We start from the raw sequence: 16,292 nt of genomic DNA on the forward strand, positions 1-16,292 counted from the left end.
TAATAAAACATTCCAGATAGTTCTGAATGACTTACCTTTTAATTATGACACGATAACATAAATAATAATAGATTGGTATAAAGATAGAGCTAACAGCTGATGAATAGTTTGTTTACACTTCGTAAAACACCAATCAATGAAACTTACCAACTCCCAATAAATAAATTTTCCTTTGCAAGTAAAATAACGATAAGAAAAAAAAAATACTTTTACTCCATTTCACTACTATGTCCTACATAAAAAAAAAATACTATAGGAAAAATGTATCCATGGTAATTTTCAGCGTCTTAATTGAAACAAGGATCCAACAAAAATACTATCCATCACATAGACGGCTAGGCCGATAGCTTATCGACAAACTTATCTGCCGATTGGCATCCATATCTCACCCAAGCCAGTACAAAGATACATTCGTACCTAACCAACATTATGTTATCCAAAGAAATGGTAAGTCCGACCAATAATGAGATTAATCAGTAATCATTGATATAAGTATCATTTAGTGCTAATCACTCGGACGAAATGGTTTGTTCAAGGCAGTGGAATATGTAAATTACTAAAATGTCTTACACTTTTTATTTAGTGTCTTTTGTTGTGTTCTTGTATATCGTTGCCGCTATAAGTCTGGTGAGTTACGTAAATCTGTGAATTTGTTTAAAGTGATTTTTATTTTTGAACGGTGAATTAATGTGATTGAGATATACTTAGATAGAATTTGGAAGAGATTTTAGTGTTGTGTTTAGTGAATGTTTTGGTAGCTCTAATGTAAACAAATACGAGCATTGATATTTATAAATTTGATGTATAGTGCTTACGGTCTTTAAAAAAATGCGCTGAAAAATACAAGCCGTGCAATTCGCCAACCCTAAGCCTTTCGATTGACCCCACATGCTTCTCAACGGCGCAGTGCGAACCAGCGCCCGTGTGAACCAGACCTTTTTAGAAAACACTCGCATTTCTCATCACTCTCAATCACCTACGTAATAAAGTCGAAATTCATGTAACACCACGTGAAAATGTACAATTTCTTCAGTTCTATTGTGATCTACTTTCCCGAAGCGAACGGCGAGGTTTGAGGTTTTTTCATACGATTGTCAGTTGTTATGAATTCATGCGTTTAGCCGTATTGTTGCTCTAGTGACTCAGATACGGCTGAGCGATGCTCAAATTTTCCGAGCTTGATTATCGCTATGTATCATGTAGGTGATTTAGTATTGGATGTTTCCTGAGTAAATCTTGAAAGTGATATCTGTTTCTCTTGCATACCAGTCACGAAAGCCTAATGCAATTTATTCGGAAACATCACGATTTAGCTACACTTGATGTATGCATTTTTACGTCCTGTATTTCTATAGGCATATATAAAATTAATTTCCTCTAGTCTATTAAACTCAAATGCATTTAACTAAACTCCCACTTCGAGTGACTTACCCGAGCATATAGTTCCCTTCTTTATAAACCCGACAATGTCCTTAGTATCATTTGCCAACTTAACGTCAAAATCTTCCTCTCCAGGTGATAGAGCGCTACCAGAACGAGAATGGTTCTGGAGGACGCAGCAGCGGCATACACTCAGCGAGTGCCAGTCCGACGCCTTCGGAGCGCTCCTCACCACGCTCTCTGCCCTCCAGGCACACCAGGAACGTCACACCTCCAGTAAGTAAATTTACATACTAGCATATTTTACCAAAGTGCAGGCAATTTAACTCCAAAGATCAGTTCAGTTTATAAGGCATGTTGCATGGGCAAAGTAAAGGTTCCTTGGTTGCAAAAATATGCGATGCTATAACTACTATAATATAGTAGTACACTGCTTATTGAAGATGCCACCCAACTTGTTTTATTCTTGATACCTTGGGCTTCCCTCTCCTCGTATTTAAAATATAAGATTCAATGGTCAATCAGGGTTATTAAAAATATTCCGCTCTTAGCTTGTACCTTATCACAATACAGAACAAGGTTTCCTAATGAATGATTTACTGTTCCAGCTCCATGAAGAAGACGATGTGTCTGACTGGGAGGAGGGCGACGCGACCGACGAAGCACTAGAAGTGCCGCGCCGCGTGCCCTTCCCGGAGTTCGGGGGAGACATCGTGCACAACACAGGTATTACACTTGCTACAGATATATAAGAAGAATAAGTCAATAACAAGGCAAAAGTTCCTAGTAGTTGAACTTATAATAAACCTGCAATGCACTACCTGATACCTAAAGGACGTCTGGCAAAAATAAATACACCAACAATCAGACTTAACGAGCTTAGTTATCACGTTATCAGTAGCCATATAGGAACGATGTTAATAACCTCTTTCTAGATAACTCTATCGGCTTACATGCTGTTATGCAAAAACTAATTTCAGCAAGGACATTAATATCTCCGCCTACGTTACAGATAATGAGGATCGCGAGTTCGACGAAGTTTCCAGTAGCGACCTGCAGGCAGTCGACGGAACTTGGGAAGAGAACTGGCTGTTCCAGAAGAAGAAGATAAAGACCATACAGTCCGTGCCAGTGCCTATGCTAGTTCCAAACTCAAACACAGAATACAGAGCCCTGATTGGCGACAGAGATGCAGATGACACCACAGACCTGTCAGACAACGCAAGCGACTCAGAGGAACAAGCAGAATACAAGAGTGACATGAAAAAAGTTCTAGACTCAAAACACGTAATAGGCGGCAAACCCAAAGTTGAAGAAAATGACTTTGAACCAGACAGTCTCACCATTATCGAAGGAGCAGACGAATTTGACAAGCTCGTCGAGAAAATAGATGACGACGCAACAGTAGACGCGATCATTAACGAAATTAATGAAAACAACGTTACTATTGTTGAAACTAACGGAGTGAACTCGACAGACCAAGTCGATGGCGGTAAATTAGTGATCAGCATTGACAGCGGGCCATTAACGAAGGCAGAATTCGCGGTAAAAGAGGAAATACACAGGACATTATTGAACGGAAATGCAGAAGACTTTATGAATGATTTATGTGCTAAAACTAATGGAGACATTTACAATGGGCATGCAAATGAATTGCATAGTGTTGATAGCTTCACTAGTAACAAAGGTGAGTGAATAGTATTTTAATCATGTTAAATGTTTCATAAATCTCTAGACAATTGACTTGCTAAATAAAGAGTATTGACCAAGACTAAGACATAATCTAACCAAACTTGCTATAATTTCCAGAATCGACAAACACCCTGAACCACCAGGAGCGTGAGGGAGAGTACGAGGAGACGGTGACGGTGCCCGTGCAGCGGTATGCAGACAGTCTGCGCAGGAAACACTTCGATGACGGTCCACACGAGTAAGTACACCAACACTATGGCAATGTTAGAAAATTGGCTAGTCGTTCCCTACCAAAAAAAGCTACGTAGTCCTAGAAAAACCTTCTTAGGTGTTCGTGGGTTAGATCAAAGTTATTTATATGAACTGGTTTAATTTAGCGTACCTCGGTCTAACATAAGCGTGAATTATTTGACGAAGTTATATGATGCCATGTTGACAATGCTGCAATTTAAACAAGACATAGCAATTGCTCGATATTTGGGTAAATCCAAGTATATTAAAAGCAAAAGAATTTGGCAAAACTGACACATTCGAGGAAAAGTAAGGCGTGATGCATAATATCCTAATAATAATAAAAATCAGCCCCGCAGGGCATCTGAGGCGGATGACGGGGAGTAGCGACCCCGCGGGGCTATATATCCGAGTGCTCCAGGGAGAGTATACTGTCCCCCATCTCCGGCCTGCCGGAGTGAAGCATGACGGGGGATAGGTCTCCCGCCTCTTGGCTTGCCTTCATCGGCCGGTCAGAGTGGAGTCGCTAGAGCAAGGTTAGTCCTGCTCGGAGGGTAGGTGCCTCGTGGTAAGTGGCGAGTGGGCCGGTGATGCTGGACCCACAGGGAGCGCGTGATCTGCGTTTAAAGTCCGCCGAGGTATCCTCACCCTTCTCAGCCGCTCATGTCCCTGTTGCCCTCTTGTTGCTTTTCAGTGACTGATTCCCGGGGGCCCAGTAAGTGAGTTGGCGAGTCTCCACCTGCCATTTTAACATGTATTTAATACATTGTCATCGGCAGGTGCCATAGTTCCCGTAGTTTCCCCATTCCTAGTCCATTAGCATCCCATCACAATAGCCCAAGTAGTTTTCATCCATAGTTAGCAATAGTTTAGCACAGAACCGGGGATTGTCCTTGGGTACATTTCTATAGTGTATACAGGGATAATCGTGGTGGGATAAAAGTCGTGGTGGCCTAGTGGGTAAAGGACCAATCTCTCAAGTATGAGGGCGCGGGTTCGATCCCAGGTCAGGCAAGTACCAATGCAACTTTTCTAAGTCTGTATGTACTTTCTAAGTATATCTTAGACACCATTGGCTGTGTTTCGGATGGCACGTTAAACTGTAGGTCCCGGCTGTCATTGAACATCCTTGGCAGTCGTTACGGGTAGTCAGAAGCCAGTAAGTCTGACACCAGTCTAACCAAGGGGTATCGGGTTGCCCGGGTAACTGGGTTGAGGAGGTCAGATAGGCAGTCGCTTCTTGTAAAGCACTGGTACTCAGCTGAATCCGGTTAGACTGGAAGCCGACCCCAACATGATTGGGAAAAAGGCTCGGAGGATGATACAGGGATAATCGTCGGTTTTGTGTCACCATTTCATTAAAGTTGTCTCAAAAGGGCTTCAGCGTGTTGGCTTCGGCCCCACGTTCGCCTCCCAAAAATCCGGGACTCTATAGTCCCGAGGTCTGGAAGAGACATACATAATAAAAATCAAATCAAATAAATGACGATATATTTTTCAGGATGCCAACTCGTGACACAGACCAAGACGATGAATTAATACCAGGTAAGAGTTAAGTTTTGCAAGCCATAAATAATACCTATAATAAGGAAAACATTGCATTAAGCAAACGTTGAATTTGAAGATGGAAAGCCTAATTTTGATAAACCAATAATATTAAAAGGATTTTTAGATTTAAATGGCGCATATGATATCATAATCGACGATAATCCTGATTGTTCCGTGTTCACTTTTGTTATGCATAATTAAGTGATAAGAATTGCAATAAATTAAAAGGACAACATTTATAAATAATCGTTTATATATGCAATTGTAATGCTGACATTTATAATACAGACGATGTTTCTATATAGTCATATCAAGGTTTTTTTCTAAAAGTCAGTTACAGATTTCTTACTGGATTCCCCTTTCATTCTTACAGGTTCAATAGCCTACAGAGAGCGCAAAAAATGGCTGAACTACGTAGAAATGCCGAACAATCCATATTCCCCAGAGGCCATTCAAAAAAGGTTGTCAGCCAAAAACACATCGACACTTTTCGACATGTTCACATCTAAAAAGGATTCTGAAGACGAAAGTCTCAAAATTGAGATAAATGAAACAGATGACTATGAAAGTGAAACTAATGATCTTCCAGTTAAAGAAATTCAGCATAATAAATTAAGTTTAACTATGAGTAATGATAGTATTAATAGTATTGATAAGACAAATAAGAGTCCGTCGCCTAGAATATTGAAGGATGTGATGGCTGAGGAAATTCCACAGTATAAGCGGTGAGTTAAGAATAAGAGAAGAAATTAAAAAAGCTTTCAAATAAAATCATTGAACAAGAACAATGTTCTGAATTTTTTCTTGGTGTAGTTGATGAGGAACTTCTGTCTAAAACACCACATTTTTTGTTTCCAGTTACGGACGCGACTATTACATAAGAGAGGCGAAGGCGTCGTCCGGCGGCCGGCACAGAGCCAGTGCGGACGAGGCCAGCACGGTGTCCGCCCCCTCCCTCAACAAATCCACCAGTTTAGACAATTTCGACGCAGAGTTCGCGTCGCCTGTAAGTGCCAGCAGCTCGTTGAGCGACCTCGAGGCCTCCGCCCTTCATCACAACATCGTCCGCAACGTCCTCAGCCCGAGGAATGCGAGCCCCAACTTCGCCATAAACCCCATTTTCGAAAACCCCGATAGACAAAACGATAACGCTGACGAGAATCATGCGACGAACGACAGTCGCTTCGGTCGAAACGCCAACGTAAGACACCAATGTAGAACTGTGTGCGACGGTGACGGTTATGTGGAAAACGAGGATATAGTTAGACTTAAAATACCGAAAATCCCCGAGATTACTGAAGATCTTTTCGAGACATACACCGCCGTCCGGCGGAGCGGCACGTTGCGCAGCGCCGACGTCCCGCGCCGCCGCGTGGCCCTCGCGCGCTACGGCGGCAGCCTCAGGTTAAGCAAGGCCTTCCGCGCCGACGTCTGGTGACAGCCGCACCCCGCACCCACTGACCGACTTCTCAATCTCTGAATCTCCTACTGTGTACGATACGAACATAGCTCCAATGCCCCCCCTATAATCCGAGTCTAGGTTACTGGTATCACGGTCCTTCCCATAATCAGTGGTGACTGAATTCTTTCTCATACTAAAATCGAGCATAGATCTAAAATATCTTCGTTTGACACACAGTATATAGCCTGTCGTGTGTAAAGTTGGCATGTATTTGTTGGATATAAAGAGGCTGACTAACAGCACTGCGCACTATTAATACAAAAGTTATCTACTTAGTAACGCACTCATAGATTTGTGTTCTTCTTATTAAAATTTCAGTACTACAGTAATCCGCAAAGACGTTAGTGGTGAGTGTGAGATTTTGGCAAACGAAATTTTGACTAACCGCATCCGACTGCTTGCCACTAAACTAACGAATATAAATCTTCTACTTCTTTTATTACTAACACGATTAAAATGCCAAACACTTTAAACACGTACATTTCATAGCATGCAAAATTATTATATCATGGATGTTTCCGTATCCGCCGATCAACACGCCCTTTTTGACAAACTTATTGCGATGCACGTTTTAATGCTTATCATGCACCTCTAGTGTTTAACAAAATTATTAACCCTAATTAAAATAAATAACATTAACATCTATTCTAGTTGTAACTATTAGTTACCTTGTAATACCTTGTACAAAATAAACAATGGGGATTTTAACTGTAAATACTCAAGTCTAAAATAAAATGAAATAAGCTAATTGCATTATGATAATGTTATCAAAATTTTCAGGGATTACTTATAAAACAATTCAACCAGATAGCGACGAACCAACACTACACTAAGTTCGCTAACAAAGATGACATGGCATCACTCACTACCACTGTAAACAATAAAGACGAAATAATGATCGAGTATGAGGACACTAGCGAACAAACGCTATTCGCCGCCAAGCCTATCTACGTCGATGCCGACACTGATAAACAATTCGAAGAAATATTAGAAACAGCTTATAAAACAGTGCCAACAGAACCTCCGCCTCCAATACCTATAGTAGACGAAGAAGAAAGAATTGATGAGCCACTGAAATCGCCTATGAGTGTGGACACATCTTACATAAGCACCAGCAGTTTAGAAGACTCCATAAAAATCTACAATGTGCAAACTGGAGAGATTATAAAATGTAAGCCTGATAACGTATCACCAAGCTATGAGGCTGACACGAATGACAACATCGATATCGTTGATAAGAACATCTCGGAACCTGATAGTGTTAGTTACACGGACGACGTGCCCGAAGACACTGCTGTAGAACAAAGTAAGACAAAATTGGAGTTGATTGAATCTGATGATATTCTGCAAAACCTGCCCAAAGTGAAGGAGTTGGCAAAAATATTTGTCAGCATGGAGAATTTACAAGAACCGATTAAGGTATGTAATCATAAAATAACTCGATAATAATGATTGTATTCTGTGAATCATTAGTTGCCAGAATTTTGGAAATTTTGTGGTGATGTTTTGATAGAAATTAATTGCAATTTCTGTGTTTTTGTGGATTGCACAACCTGAAATGATAATTTTAAATTGTCTGCATTGAAAAACGACGGCTGTGTTGTTATGTAAATAGTAAAGCTACGAATCCAAGAAGCAAATGTGTCATTTATTTGAGTACCTAATCATCTGGCAAACTTTCCAAGATGAAACGTTATCAATGTGTCACCAAAATGTAGGTAAATAGAGATCATCTGTCACTCTTTGAATGCCACTTAAGTTACGAAGAAACTAAGATCATTATTGCACAGCAAGTTACACACAACTAAACATGCTGGCTTTTTTATTTTGTGGTTTTGGTTCCTTTACGCTTATGTCCAATAAAACACCTAAGTTAGCATTTAAAGACATGTGGTAGGCAGTAGACAAGATGAATAGAAGCTCTAGGGTCCGTTGAGGATAGTCAAAACCTCATGAGAGACAAAAGACAACCCAATTATAAAGTTGTTCTCATTTTCATTCCAGCCAGTACAGCCCTACACAGCAAGACGGAAGAGCAAAGAGAATATCCTATCAGAATTCAAACCAGAAAAGAACAAGCAGGTCTACATGCACAGTCTAACGGCCAGGAGCATCTCCAAAGAGTTCCGAGAGGAGCTTAAACTCTCCATGTCCACCCCTCTCACCGTCCCTGGAGGTTCCAAAGAAATCCCAGAAGGTATTGAGGAAATCACCAAAGAATCCAGCCGGCCAGGTAGCCCAGTACCAGAACCAGGCACGATCAAAACAAAATTAGCCTTCTTCGAAAGTCTCAAGTCAAAATTTAGTACCAAGTGAAGACTTTGATAGGTTGAAAAGCGATGCCATAGACACAAATTAAAAATAAGAAATTAGTTTAGACTTTTTTCTGAACAAATTTTATTGTAATTAGGGTTTAAAATTGAGAATTATAAATGTTCAAATTAGATCGAGATTGCTTGCTATCGCTTTTCAGTGTAACAAATCATCACTTTAGTGGAACTTTAAAATCAACAGATTCTCTTCTTTTCAAGTATTTCCGTAGAGATGTTAGCATGATTTTTAGTTCATTGCGTGCTGTCTATCGCAGCAGTTGTAACTACAACTTGTTTGTGCCAACTAAACGGGTAATGTAGTTAAAACTCTAATCGAGGGCAGAAAACATTCCATTTAGTATTGTAGTGCATATCGGTCACATTATTTAATTAAATTAATTGGTAGGTTACGGTGTAAATATTAAGTGCCATTTTGTAATCATTACTTCCCATTTATTTAAGTCGATGATTTAGTCTGTGGTTTTTGGTGGAGAAATGTGCTCATGTTTTGGGTTAGGTATGGGCGAAAATGTATGGAAATACTTTTGGGCATTATTCAACTTATTTAAAAACAAATATGTAAATATTGATGCAAATAAGTATCTAAATGAAAATAAGAATTTTTTGAACATTTGTTTTCAAAGAAAAAAAATCATTACGTGCCTTTTTATGGACCTTTTAATGACGTTTATCCACCAGAAACATACAAAAGTTTAGCTAATGCCAAAGTTGTAAATAAATAATATAACTGGGTATGTAAAATGTATAGGTTGTGCATTATTGTATAAACGTAGTCATATCATAGAATATGCAATAAGTTATAATAGGGGGCCACTGTTACTATTGTGATAGGCGCTTATTGAAAATAATTCGAGCGTCGAGATATTTAATATGATTGTATATTGGATAATGGATGGTTTAGAATAAAACATTTAATAATTATAATAAATATTGTTTTTTATTTTGAAAATCAATAATAATACAAAATCATGTATGTTACATTACATGTAATACGTAAATAATTAATACTTATTAAAAAATAATTGTGTGGATCAGGCCCACTGGGCGGGTATTTAAAAACTATTAAATTCTGTTTAAGCACCATTTTCTTACCAGATTACAGGCTTAAAAATAGTGTCAAAAGGGCTTGGCATCATTAAAAATAGAATTATGTATTTTATACAAAACAGGCGTATTTTAATGACCAGTCAATCAAATATCACTGTTACTGGAAATATTAAAAAAAAATTACAACTTATAACATCCAAGGCACCTTATTATCCTTAACTTCTCTACTCCAAAAAAAGACTATCAGTAGTAGATACCCAAAGTCTTATGGAACGGTATACTCTCCATATCATCCGCATACTTTCTCCTGTAGCACCACAGATAATAATCTATTAAACTGGAGTTTGGTACCTCAGCATCCTGACCTTTCAGTTTATCCTCCAGTTTCTTCTTGAGCAGTTCTACGGCGTGGATGGAGCACCCTCGGATCTCTACTTCTTCTGGTGATCCACTTGAGAGGAGGACATCTAAAAAGTAATAGGAAGTATGAATAAAAATAGAAGAATTAAATCATGGTTGTGTTTGTCTAGGGGTGCAAGGATTATATGTTTTTTTTTTTTATTATTTTGATGTTTTCCTTCCCATTAAAGTAGTCATTGGTGTCCAATTCTGCAATATGAATTAACTATTCCTATCTGAACACATTAGGGTACATTGTAATCATGATATTTGCAATTAGTTAGACCATTTGAAAATATCTGGCAATAGGTCTTGTTGGATACCTTTTAGGCTATAACTAAATATATTATATGCTAATATGATTAATAATAAGTGACTGAGTTGTACCCTCATAAAAGCTTAGCAACGAAAGTGCTAAAACCTTTCCCAAGAAACATGGCTTAGTCATCACTTGAACCAACAAAACACAATAATCTGTCTTGTCTTGTGAGATGAATATATCAACAGATAAACATCTAACAACAATACAAGATATGTAACTATGATAACTTATCTTATCACTGACTACTAGACTGTTTCATTGTATCAGGTCAATTACGAGTGGACTGTACGATTTAGTAGGGGATTCAGTCTTTAAAATAAGGTTCACCACCCAGTTTGGGTGAAAATTCCGAATCTGGTTTTCCGGCCAACAATGAGACTTTTTAAATGAAATGACCAGTGACTGAGCAGTATATAAGTAATAGGGGTAGTACATAAGAAAGAACAGAGTATAGAGTAGTATATAGGGGATCTCATAGGGTTAGTATATAACAGAATTAATAAGGGAGAATATGGAGCCTTAGATTTGTGGAAAAGAATACACAAACCTTTCTTCAATTTATCCATTAGCTCATCACTGTAGCTCAAAGCACCAAAATAAACAAGCACCTGCGGCACTCTATAATCGGCAAACATGGTGATCTTATCAATGTCGGTAAACTCTCCCCATCCAGAGCCTCCGAAGAAGTTCCACAAGTCAGCCACAAGGATCTGTGCTCTCTTATATAGAGCTACCTTCTGACCTTCAAATACTGCTTCATCTCGGAAACATGGAAAGTTGTCTACAATAATCTCCAACAACTTGACGGCAGACTTATTGGCCTCTTTCAAACATGTTACAAAGGTACCGTTGTACTTTTCCAGTAAGATTGCACCTACTTCGTGCAGTACTGATATGCGTTCATTGAATAACGGTATTGTTGCTGCGTTGTCACCTTTCATTATATCACGAAGTTGGTCTTCAGTTATTTTTGAGTAGTATTCTGGATTTGTAATGTCGATACCATTCTGAAAAGTTAAGTTTAATTTTAAAAATATTTATTTGTATAAGAAATGAGCCTAAGAAACTTCTCCATTTTATAATATTTTTAGCAAATTAATATATTTAAGCGATATTCAGTTCTTACCTTGATAGCTCTAGCCAGTGCAGCTTCTAAAGCATAATACCCAGAATGACCATCCACAGTCCACTTCTGAGCCCCGGAATATGACCAGAAGCAGAAATTTAGAGCATCTGCCACAAACACCCAGTCCGCAGCCTTCTCATGGTCTTTGTTAGGGTGTATGATGTCCGCACCAGTATCTGGGATCTCAAGCTTGTCAGTAATAGACTTTAGCATCTGAAAAATACAATAGGTACTTCAGAAAAAATATATTGTCAATGATTGTTGGTAAAATAAACAATGCACTTGGAGGGCATCACAAAGACATGGATTGCGCCACAAATAAATATGACTCAAAGTTAATTTATAATTCATGCTTATTATTGTGTAATAGGTAGAATAAAAAATACATTTTGACAAAGTTAGGAATTTAAAATTTTACAAGTTTAGTTTGCACTGTAACATAATTAAGCGTCTTTAAGGAACCGTATAGCTAATAGAAATGTTAAAATTAAACTAATATGGGTAATCTTACCTCTTCACATAATTTATCAAGACCTGTTTCGTGAATCTTTACGTGGTGCGCGTTTCGAGCAATAAATTCGCCGGCAGCCGCTGGCTGTAACACTCCTTCGCGAACCATGATGTGTTTCCTTGATCAAGTGGTACTGAGCTGTGCCTAGCTAGAGCACTTGCCAGCTATCACTGGAAAATAGAAGTGCAGTCTTATCAAAAAGATAAACAAAAAATAAAGTGTACACTGGACTCGCTCGCCCGTCCCGCCCGGCAACTTTTGTTTGGCACCTTTTAAATCGTTTAGAAACCAGTGAGACTAGTCATGAGCGACGATTGTTATTTTATTATTATAATTCAATAAAACAATGTTTTTAGATTGAGAATAACAAACGAGTGGAAGAAAAAACGAAGAAGATGATTATTTTTAATTTAAAAAAATTACTAATATTCAAAACAAAATAAAATCTTTAGAAACTCGTTTCTAAACTTTAGATTTTCACTCCATTTTACGTAGCGTGGTAAATTCTGAAATCCTTTGTAGTACCTATATTCTTCTTTGCAAAACGTGTTTATCAGTATATCTTCATTGAGAAACTTTAAGACTTCATCACTTATAATTCATAATAAGATATTGTAGAATTATTCTCAATCTCACCAAACATTCACAGGAGATTTAAAAATAAATAAAAACGAAACTTTGTGAGAAATGGAATGGATAAAATAACCTCTTTCATGTCAAATTCACGTACAAAAAGTTTGCCAATAAATCTCAAACTCATTCAAATTTAAAAATCGAAATTGCTTTTGTTCTGTTGCAAAAATGCCACTCGATGTCCAAGGAACATTTGTGTCACAGAAAATCAATAAAATAAGATGGATAGCGGAGGATTATGTAGAATCAAAGTGCTTTTTTACCGGCAGTTGGGACGACGAAGTGAATTCCGTTAAAGTTTGGAGTTTTGAAAGTCCTCATGAAGAAGATGAGGTGGATTACCCTCGTGCACTCTCTGAGTACCCTGTGGAAGGTGATGTGACCGAAATAAAGTTTACAGAGAAAAATAAAATAGCCGTTTCGCTGTCGAACGGAGATGTGAAGGTGCTGGAAGTTAGTGTGTATGACAGACAGTCTCCGCTAAGAGAAGTATTCCATTTTAAGAAGCTACATAACTACGGGTAAGTTATCACGGAGTACGTTCGTACATAGTGTTTCATGCCTTGCATAAAGTATATATAACCAAATAAGTGGTCAGTTCTAAAGTTGCCCCGATCACTGAGAATGATAAAGATCCAAGGCCAATGAACTCTATATTGTTTAGGCCTAAATGCCTAAGTAATTATAATGTCAGCTGCACATTAGGAATCTAATAGTGTTAACATAATACATTGCTGAGTGCTTTTTGACATTATGTGACACTCTTTGTACTGAACCTAAAAGTTTCTGTATTTCTTATTTTTTTCAATGGATACCAAAAATTATTTCCTATTTTGCTAACCTGAGACATTTAATGATTACTTAAGTCACACTAAGGTACGGCTGAAGTAACCATTAAATGTCTCTGAGTGTGTCCATAAATGGTTGATCAATGAAACTTCCTTAAACAAGACAAATGTTGGTGTTATTCAGTGAATGAATGTTATTTTCAGTGAAGAGCCGTGTTCCTGTACATCGTTAGACACACTAGAAGGGGACATAGCCACTATTGGAGAAGATGGCAATGTGAACGTCCTGAGCGGGAGACGAGGAGAGGTGATGCATTCCATCAAAGGAGCTGACAGCTGTTCCCTACATTCCATCTGCTTTATTAAACATAATGAGGTAGGTCTAGCATAGATAATTTAACCTTTTACTGAAGCAAAACCATTTGTGTTTTATAACTGGTCGGTGTTTCATCTCTTTATTATTCTATGGCAAGACAAAAAAACTGAGTAGACTAGTATGTATTGTGATATGCTGCCTAATAAAAATGTGTTCCAATAAGTATTTTATGATTTAACAAAATTAATAGGTTCTTACATTGACCTTAGAATGTCATATTTTGACCTTGACCTTGAAGTTATTATTTTTTCTAAAACAAATAAAATACAGTAATTGGCATAACTTCGATACTACTGAATGATTTACTACTTGTAGGTCATAACCGGTAACATCAGAGGTCACATGAAGATTTGGGATTTAAAAGCAACCAATAACAAACCAGCTGCCTCATTCCTTCTCGCTGGCGATGAGCTAGCTGCTACTTGCATCATCCACCATCCGACACAACCACATATAATCCTTGCTGGTAGTGAATCTGGGTCCCTCGCAGTTTGGGATTTACGTATGAACTCATTCCCAACTTCCCTGGTCAATGCACACTCGGCAGGAGTTTCAGAAATGCAGTTCCATCCTGAAAACCCACATAAACTCCTCACATGCTCAGCTTCCGGAGAGCTATGGGATTGGAACATGGAGGCTATGACAAAAAGTTCCAAAGGTCCTGACAATCAAGTCACGTGGATGCCATTAGAAGATAAAAAAGCTATGATGGTGAACTCCTTGATACCAGCCCTGCATAAACCTATCAACAGTCTCCATTGTGACAAAGGCAGGATACTTTGTGGAGCTGATAATGAAGCTGTGTATTTGATTAAGAACTTTAAGTATTAAGCTGTTTTGAAAGGTAAGATGATTTTTTCCTATTTTAAGGAACTGTGATACGGTGGAACGTTCAAAGGTGCTTTGTTCGTTCGGTCGAAAAAGTTCGTCAAAGGAGCTACATCACACTAATTATTTTGAAACTAGTGTGACTTGGAACTAGTAGAATGAGATGTTAAGTTTGGTCTTGTTTGTGAAATGTGAACTCCTAACTGAATGTGTTAAAAAGTTTAAATTTAACTTTTGTGTATGTTATTTGGATAAAATAATAAAACATTGCAATAAGTAATATGCATTTTATTATTAAATTCTGAAAAGTAGATACACTTATAAAATAATATTACATAATAATAATACACCAAGTCAGTCTTTGCATGCTTAGTATCGGTAAAATATATTACAAAAACCGAAGTATATAAGTATTTATTTACATGTTTTAAAAATAATTGTGCAAACTTAATATCAATGCAAGGCACCATTATTACAACCGTTAGATTATTTTATTGCCGAAAAGGTAACATATGGAATTAATTATTTTTATTTTATCTGGCAACAATTATGGGTCAAACTACAATGCCGTTAGATTTTGAGTATGTCCAAAGTTATACAATATTTTGTAGTAAAGTTAAATTGGATATAATTCTAATTTACGTCACATTTTTAAATATCACTGATGGCACCGAGCTATGCAAGCTCTTTTCACGACCTCTAAGCCTTTTGTAGTTCTGATTTTAATACAATTTAATTTCAGTGATCCTGTTTAAACAATATTATTTGAATGTCAGTTGGGCTCAGCCTCTTAACTGGATTAACATTTGATAATATCACTAAATTAAGAAAAATGGTTGAATATTTGGCATCTTATTCACATTATCATACAAAATAACATAAAGAGTATAATTATTGTAGGTAAGCATATAATAATTATCACTCATCTATAATATTGTTCAAGAATAAAATATAATAAACACAGCACAATTTGACTGAAAATAATATTGGATATAGTTTAAATTGTTCTTATTCGATATAATACTTATTGTGAGCACCTTTTAATGGATGACCTGGTCTATTAAATCTGAAGCAACACTCTAAATCGTCCTTGAGGTTTCAAAATCAAGGGCGTTCATTTGCAGAAATGTCCTTCTCTCACTGTCGGCCAATCAACTTTGACCTTGACCTTTTCAAATGTCAAGGTCAAAATTAATGTTCACTGTTTGTGAATGGCGGGTGCTGTAGCCTATATACAGGGTGTAGGTGCGAGAGTCAGGTGTGGTGGTTCCTCCGGTGCGGAAGCGGCTTGCGGCTGGCGGCGGCCAGCAGGGAGGCGGGGACTACCCACAGCTGGTCACACCACCGCATCAGGGCTTCTGTCACGTGGCAGCTGTTGGCTGCCGTCGCTAGCTGAGTTTCGAGACTGTCTGATTGTTTGATCAGGAGACTGGAAATGGAAAAGTTTTGGTCAAAATAACGTCGTCGCTTTTAAGAAATGGTTTTTGATTCTTGAGAGTAAGTACTACTCATTTACTAAAGCAAATAGAACTAAGAGTAAATATTAATATTAAGCCTTCATAGACAGAGAATCGGGTGTTCAAATAGGCCCAAAGATGGCACCTTGGGGAACCCCA

General features: G+C 37.9%; 4 protein-coding genes across 11 annotated transcripts in view; 2 read left to right on the forward strand and 2 right to left on the reverse strand.

Moving 5' to 3' along the window:
* Positions 1 to 9,574, forward strand: part of LOC124641429 — a 125,700-nt gene extending 116,126 nt beyond the window's left edge. For 2 of the 5 annotated variants that reach the window (XM_047179525.1, XM_047179597.1), the window contains 9 exons: positions 1,516 to 1,656; positions 1,989 to 2,106; positions 2,393 to 3,067; positions 3,190 to 3,310; positions 4,805 to 4,848; positions 5,225 to 5,576; positions 5,710 to 5,857; positions 7,094 to 7,732; positions 8,318 to 9,574. In XM_047179525.1, coding sequence (XP_047035481.1) covers positions 1,516 to 1,656; positions 1,989 to 2,106; positions 2,393 to 3,067; positions 3,190 to 3,310; positions 4,805 to 4,848; positions 5,225 to 5,576; positions 5,710 to 5,857; positions 7,094 to 7,732; positions 8,318 to 8,629 — 2,550 coding nt within the window. In that variant the 3' untranslated portion in view covers positions 8,630 to 9,574. Of the gene's footprint in view, positions 1 to 517; positions 628 to 1,515; positions 1,657 to 1,988; positions 2,107 to 2,392; positions 3,068 to 3,189; positions 3,311 to 4,804; positions 4,849 to 5,224; positions 5,577 to 5,709; positions 6,344 to 7,093; positions 7,733 to 8,317 lie in introns of those variants that run through there. The other 3 variants (XM_047179800.1, XR_006985689.1, XM_047179721.1) reach the window with 3 other exon arrangements.
* LOC124641770 (queuosine salvage protein) lies at positions 9,562 to 12,308 on the reverse strand. Its single transcript, XM_047180009.1, has 4 exons — positions 12,052 to 12,308; positions 11,541 to 11,753; positions 10,962 to 11,421; positions 9,562 to 10,160 (listed from the first exon to the last, which is right to left on the reverse strand). Exons 1-4 carry the CDS (start codon positions 12,157 to 12,159, stop codon positions 9,937 to 9,939), a joined length of 1,005 nt encoding a protein of 334 aa, XP_047035965.1. The 5' UTR covers positions 12,160 to 12,308; the 3' UTR covers positions 9,562 to 9,936.
* Positions 12,309 to 12,746: 438 nt separating this feature from the next.
* LOC124632327 (nucleoporin Nup43) lies at positions 12,747 to 14,956 on the forward strand. Its single transcript, XM_047167124.1, has 3 exons — positions 12,747 to 13,205; positions 13,677 to 13,848; positions 14,164 to 14,956. Exons 1-3 carry the CDS (start codon positions 12,853 to 12,855, stop codon positions 14,677 to 14,679), a joined length of 1,041 nt encoding a protein of 346 aa, XP_047023080.1. The 5' UTR covers positions 12,747 to 12,852; the 3' UTR covers positions 14,680 to 14,956.
* The window catches only part of LOC124632302 (rho GTPase-activating protein conundrum), a 105,404-nt gene continuing 104,061 nt past the window's right edge, over positions 14,950 to 16,292 (reverse strand). For all 4 annotated transcript variants that reach the window (XM_047167088.1, XM_047167096.1, XM_047167113.1 and 1 more), the window contains one exon: positions 14,950 to 16,105. In XM_047167088.1, coding sequence (XP_047023044.1) covers positions 15,931 to 16,105 — 175 coding nt within the window. In that variant the 3' untranslated portion in view covers positions 14,950 to 15,930. The remainder of the gene's footprint in view (positions 16,106 to 16,292) is intronic.

The sequence above is a fragment of the Helicoverpa zea genome, chromosome 1 (assembly GCF_022581195.2).
Source record: "Helicoverpa zea isolate HzStark_Cry1AcR chromosome 1, ilHelZeax1.1, whole genome shotgun sequence".
Lineage (NCBI taxonomy): Eukaryota > Metazoa > Arthropoda > Insecta > Lepidoptera > Noctuidae > Helicoverpa > Helicoverpa zea.

Coding starts and splice junctions, on each gene's coding strand:
- LOC124641770 (XM_047180009.1), bottom strand. CDS start 12,159: ATGGTTCGCGAAGGAGTGTTACAGCCAGCGGCTGCCGGCGAATTTATT. Junction 11,754..12,051: donor TTGATAAATTATGTGAAGAG/GTAAGATTACCC, acceptor TGTATTTTTCAG/ATGCTAAAGTCTATTACTGA. Junction 11,422..11,540: donor CACTGGCTAGAGCTATCAAG/GTAAGAACTGAA, acceptor TTAACTTTTCAG/AATGGTATCGACATTACAAA.
- LOC124632327 (XM_047167124.1), top strand. CDS start 12,853: ATGCCACTCGATGTCCAAGGAACATTTGTGTCACAGAAAATCAATAAA. Junction 13,206..13,676: donor AAGAAGCTACATAACTACGG/GTAAGTTATCAC, acceptor TGTTATTTTCAG/TGAAGAGCCGTGTTCCTGTA. Junction 13,849..14,163: donor GCTTTATTAAACATAATGAG/GTAGGTCTAGCA, acceptor TACTACTTGTAG/GTCATAACCGGTAACATCAG.